We start from the raw sequence: 5,734 nt of genomic DNA, 5'->3' as shown, positions 1-5,734 counted from the left end.
TTTCTTTTGTAAATGCATGAATGCTTCTGTCCCTAATTTGTGTATCTTTCCTGTTTTGGGGGGTTTTTTGTGTTTTTTTTTTTTTTTTTAATCTGATGCCCATGTCACTAACCTGGTGACTTGACTGTGCTGTGAGGCCCACAGCCGGTGAATAAGGTCACCAGTTATCCTCAAGGACTCGAGCACACCAAGGCAGCTCCAGTACCCAAGTGTGACTCTAGCCTCGACCTATGTGTTTAATAAATTGAACATCTGTGGATGTTAAAGGCACGGTGCCAAGCCTATCTGTGTCCATAGACATGGCTGGTAAATTAAGGGCTGCCCTTGATCATGATTTAACCTACTCCAAAGTTCATTTGGCATTATTCATTCATTTGTGTGAGGGGGGAGCTGGTTTGGGGAGAATACACTGAATTCTAACTGGGCTGTCAGTGACTAAGCTAAGTTTTCTATTACTATAGATGGTTGCTTGTTGAGTTTCTTTTATGACAGTAAGCTCCTTACAGGCAAGAATCCTGTCTCATTTTCCTGATTTCCACAGATTTAGAAAAGATAAAACCCATAGTTCATTGCTTTGTGCTGACCCAGATGAAAAGAGTAGTGATGAGCTGAGGAAGGGAAGCGTTTTAAATCCTTGTGATTTGGAAAAGCACAGCTTAGACAGTTATCTTTCCACTCATTATCTGGGTTTTCTTTACTTTTTCTTTTTCAACCTGACTGGTTAAGTTTACTTAAGACTGCGGTAGAGTAGAAAGGATTCTAAACACACAACATGCCCTTGAATGTATGCACCCTTTAGTTGGATGGCAGTACATAATGTAAATATTCAAGAATTATTTCATTTTGTTAGTATCCCTTCTGTCATAAGAGAAAATACGTCTAATGAGAGAGATGAGACATTTTGATAGGTTTCTGAGGCAGTAAGTTTTGCTACATTGTAGGAAATGTTTTTCTGTTTAAATGAAATACTTGACTTCAGTTTGGTGGACAAGTAAGTGTTGGCTTTGAGCCTTTTGGTGTCAGTAGATTTCACATCTCATTCTAGAATATGCACCTGAAGTTTTTTCCATATAATAAACGAAGGCACCGCAGTGCCTGGCTGAGACACTTAAGGTTTTGTTGAGAATTGATTTGATTTATTATCTGTTTGTCTTTAGGAAATCAGAAGAATCTTGCTATCCAGTGTGCCCACCCACCATTCCCTTCCCCTAGTGTAGTCCACCTAGGCTGTTCTAGACAACCTGGGCAGGAGAATGAATTCTACTTCTCATGTGGACTGTGTGTACCCGTACACTGTATCCCCAACACTACTACATACTGACTGGATTAAAAGATCTGAATAGAAACCACACAATAAGCAGATCCTCTGTTTTAAGGTTGGGGCAGAGGCAGAGGCAGTCAGATCTCTGTGAGTTCAAGGTCAGTTGGGGCTACAGAGAGACCCTGTCTTCTTGCTGTTGTTATTTTGTTTTGTTTTGTTTTTTCAGTGTATTTTTATTGAATTTTTGTGCATTTTATAATTTTTTTAACTTTAAAAAAAATTGAGAATTTCATACATGCATATAAGGTGTTTTGATCAAATCCATGCCCACTCCCTCCTCCCCTCCACCACCTCCTGTCTTAAAAAGACAAAAAAAAAAAAAAAACTTAACAAATTGTATACTTTATAGTTTATTGTATTGTATATCTTCTATACCTTAGCATAGGTGCTAAAACCAAGAATTTTGAGACTGTTATAACAACATTTATGAAACACTAACATACGAATGGCCTGATACTGTACTGTGTCCTGTGCTGGGCCAGAGAAAGGAGCTTGCTGATGTTAAAACTAATGGAAAGTGTTAGCAATCTAAGAAATAGTCTCCCTATTTGTCATCAGAGAACATTCATACCTGGTTAACAGTTGAACATTGTGTAAATAAGAACACAAATTCCTAATAAGGAACTCCATCATGCTTGTCAGTCTGAATAGGGTAAAAGGAACATAAAGCGAGGTAACCCTCAGTTGGTAGCTATCCTTTCTTGCCTCTTGAGTCCGGATCAGATTCCTTAGCCAGTAGCTTTTGATGTGCCCTGTGGTTTGACCCTAAGTTCCTTGTTTAGTCTGGCCCACTCTGCCCCCAGAGTTCTCTGTGCGGTCCTGCACAGCACTGCCTTGCTGAGTTCTTTTCTGTGATGCTTACCACCGCACTTCAGCCTCATCTCTCTGGTAAAATCCTACCAATCCTCTTAAGCTCTCATTGAGATACTAATATGCCTTCTCTGATTTTCAGTCAGAAGCACATGGTCTGTGTTGTTGATCTTAGTAGACGATAAACATGTAGGGTGTGTCCATATTTAGGTGTATTTGACCTAGTTGCTATACTTTTACAATAATAAAAATTATGGTAACCAACACCATTGAGGTAGCAATAAGAAGCAGGAGAAACCAAAATTACTTCAGTTTTCTTTTTTAAGACTATTAGATAGTTATGATAAGGCAGAAGAGTAGTAAATTTGCTGTCATTTAAAAATATTCAAATTCCATAGGGCTTCCATTCATTGTGTCGTAGAAAGAGCATGATTTGTTAGAGGAGTCATCGATGTTTGGAGAAGGATGTCTTTTGAGATGTCAGATGAGAATGAATCCTGGACTGTCCATGCCCTTGTTCACCACTTCCACTTTTTTTTTCTAGGTCCGGACCTTGTTTGTCAGTGGCCTGCCCCTGGACATCAAACCTCGGGAGCTCTATCTGCTCTTCAGACCATTTAAGGTACTTTTGCTATCTTTCAAAATTTGTAGGAGATAGGATGACTCTATGCATGTTATGGTGGCTTTATAAAGGAAAAACATGTTTGAGAAGGTGCCCTGTAAAGAAGAAAAAATTTTAATGATTAAAAGAAAGTTAAATAAGATTTTTTGTTTTTTGTTTTTTGTTTTTGGTCTTTTTGAAGCAGGGTTTTCCTATAGCCCCAGCTGTCCTGGAACTCACTATGTAGACCAGGCTGGCCTGGAACTCACAGAGATCTGCCTGCCTCTGCCTTCCAAGTGCTGGGACTACAGGCATGCACCACCACGCCCAGCATAACTAAATTCTAACATACAGTCTCAGAGTGGTAGACTTAAATTGCCCTTTGGCCTCTGACAGCTAATGTAGAGCAGTCACTACTTCTCTCAATGCTGTGGACATGCAACTGGTCCAAGCAGTCCTAGTCCGTGTAGAACAGCTTTAGTAACCTTAGTTCGGGTATTTCCCTAAGTGCAGATCATCAAAGTTATAAATTGGGCTGTGGATGTAGCTCTGTGAGGTTAATCCCCAGCACTACCTCCCAGAATTATAAATTACTTTTTTACATATTTATAGTTGAAATGCAATAATGTAATTCAATCCCTGTTTATAGGTCTGCTCAATTTTATTAGGTAGAATAGTACTTTTGATATAGTTCTGTGTGGACATAAATGTGAACTAGATTAAGAACCTAATGCTTTTATACTAAAAGTCATGTTTTGTATGAATTAAAGAATCTTTCCTTGGTGCTTAGTAAGCTGTCTAATGGGGCTTCCTGTCTTTCCCGTGGAAGTAGAATCCCCTTAGAGATATTAAATGTTGTTGATTGAAACCTTAACAGAAAGTTGGGCTAAAACTGAAATAACTGCTACCAAGAAGAAGCCTTGGTTGGCTTTGGAAGCTAGAACTTGTCAGAATGTAGACCGATTGGAAAGCATCACAAATCCAGCACCTGTATCCACAAAGCGTGAGTTGGTCAAGTGAGGTTTTGTTAGCAGCAGGACGATTACTAAAGCCTGTCAGGTGCAATGCAACCCTTACAGTTCAGTGATGTTCCTGACTAAAGATCAGCTTGTCTGAAGGACATTAGAGGGACAGGACTCAGCTTTGGCAGGGAAAGGAAATAGGATGTAGTCACAAAAAAAAAAAAAAAAAAAAAATCAGCATTGGAAAGGAAGAAGGTTAAAGAAGCAGCCTTATACAAACCCAGGAATGGCGGCCATTTTAAAAATATTTCTGCATGCTGTAATTTTTTTGTTTTGTAAATATTAAAAAACTAAAATTTCACTGGGTGTGGTGGCGCACACCTTTAATCCCAGCACTCAGGAGGCAGAGGCAGGCATATCTCTGTGAGTTCAAGGCCAGCCTGGTCTACATAGTGAGTTCCAGGACAGCTGGGGCTACAGGGAGACCCTGTCTCAAAAAGACCCCTCCAAAAAAAGTTTGATTTGTGTATTTGTGACTTGAGAACGCAGTATGTCCCTACTAGTGATGTTTTTTTACTTGTGAAATACCATTTGTCCTTTCCTTTAACCTTCAGGGTATTTAAACTTTCCAGGTTTTTCAGGAGAGAGCCTTTTGAAAAAAGGGAGATCAGTGCTGTGAATCATGATCTCTCTGGGCAAAAGCCTTCTAGGTTTTGGAAATAAACGTTTACAGTGGCTAATTGGTAGCACGGTTTTCTGCTGGGAAGATGTGAGGATGAATTGATCCCAGCATCCTGCCCAGAAACTCCAACATGGAAGTCAGGACCTTGCTATGTCCCTAGGAACTCTTTAAAAGTCCCTGGCAGTTGACTCTAGTCTGCAAATCTATCCCTACACTGGTATTTTTAGTGGACAATCATGTCAAATGGTGGTTTTTCCCCTTTGTGTCCTTCATCAGTGCAAACCACGAGCCATTGATTATTTTCAGAAATAAGCACACACTTGGTTACCCTTACCCTGAAGAGTCAGAAAGAATGAAGGAAGGAATGCTTCCAGCTTCTGAGGATAAGTGGGATAGAAAGCTAATGGGAGGTCTGCATGGCTCCTTCAGACTACCACCATTATCTGGCCACTTCATTAAGCAAGCCAAGCCCAGCAAATGCCATACTACTGCCTGTTCAGCCCTTTTTATTTAATTTTTTAATCTTTTTTTTTGAGACAGAGTCTCCCTATAGCCTCAGCTGGCCTAGAACTCACTACGTAGACCAGACTGGCCTCAATCTCACAGAGATCCGCCTGCCTCTGCCTTCTGAGTACTGGGACTAAAGATATGTGCCACTATACCAGGTCACATGACCTTTTTAAATAAAGCATTGGGTTTGAGGAGCATTGAGTTTGAGATCTGAGTCTCAGTTTCATCTGGGAACACCAGCTTCCCACTGTAATCCAAATTTCAACTAGACTCCAAGTCTTCAATATACAAGATCTCCATCTGCCCCCTTGTTTTGGGCATTTTGTAGTTCTTTCCTCTACATTGAAACAGTCTTCCTGTGAGGCTCAGGAAGCTGGTGAAACTAAGGAGGCTCAGAAAGCTCACAAAATAAACAAGATTCACAAAGCCCCTCCATAAGATTATATAAACTTGTCAGCAGTTGGGAGGGGGACCTCTGTGCAACTGCCTGCAAACTGGACAGTAAGCTCCAGGGGTGCAAAAAGCCTACACAATTTAGAGTAGGCTTTTCAGTGATGCAACTGCCTTTGTGTCACGCATACACTTCTATGTAACCCTGTGTTCACCAAGCTAGACTTGGGCAAGTTCATTTCTTTGGTCCGTCATGGTGTCCTACCTAGGGTAAATAGACATTTTTTCACATCTCCCCAGGAAGAGTCACACGACAGGAGCACATGTCTTGGGTCTTTGTTTTAGTTCAGGTTCTCTCAGAAAACAAACTTTTATACAAGCTGTTTCTGATGTTTACTTTGATAAGTAAATGACTACAGATTAAAAAAAAAAAAAAAAAAAAAAAAAAAAAAAGATTG

At 40.1% G+C, this 5,734-nt stretch overlaps 1 protein-coding gene and 1 non-coding gene across 5 annotated transcripts in view; one reads left to right on the top strand and one right to left on the bottom strand.

The window, feature by feature from the left end:
• Rbpms (RNA binding protein, mRNA processing factor) overlaps window positions 1-5,734 on the top strand; it is a 180,729-nt gene that overhangs the window by 87,296 nt on the left and 87,699 nt on the right. For all 4 annotated transcript variants that reach the window (XM_029565285.1, XM_008836893.2, XM_029565286.1 and 1 more), the window contains exon 2: window positions 2,676-2,753. In XM_029565285.1, coding sequence (XP_029421145.1) covers window positions 2,676-2,753 — 78 coding nt within the window. The remainder of the gene's footprint in view (window positions 1-2,675; window positions 2,754-5,734) is intronic.
• Window positions 100-228, bottom strand: LOC115071033. Its single transcript, XR_003850126.1, has one exon. It is a non-coding gene; the product is annotated as a small nucleolar RNA SNORA3/SNORA45 family (small nucleolar RNA).

Source organism: Nannospalax galili, unplaced genomic scaffold, assembly GCF_000622305.1.
Source record: "Nannospalax galili isolate Female #2095 unplaced genomic scaffold, S.galili_v1.0 scaffold2038, whole genome shotgun sequence".
Taxonomy (NCBI): Eukaryota; Metazoa; Chordata; class Mammalia; order Rodentia; family Spalacidae; genus Nannospalax; species Nannospalax galili.
This window is presented reverse-complemented; position numbering and strand designations above follow the sequence as displayed.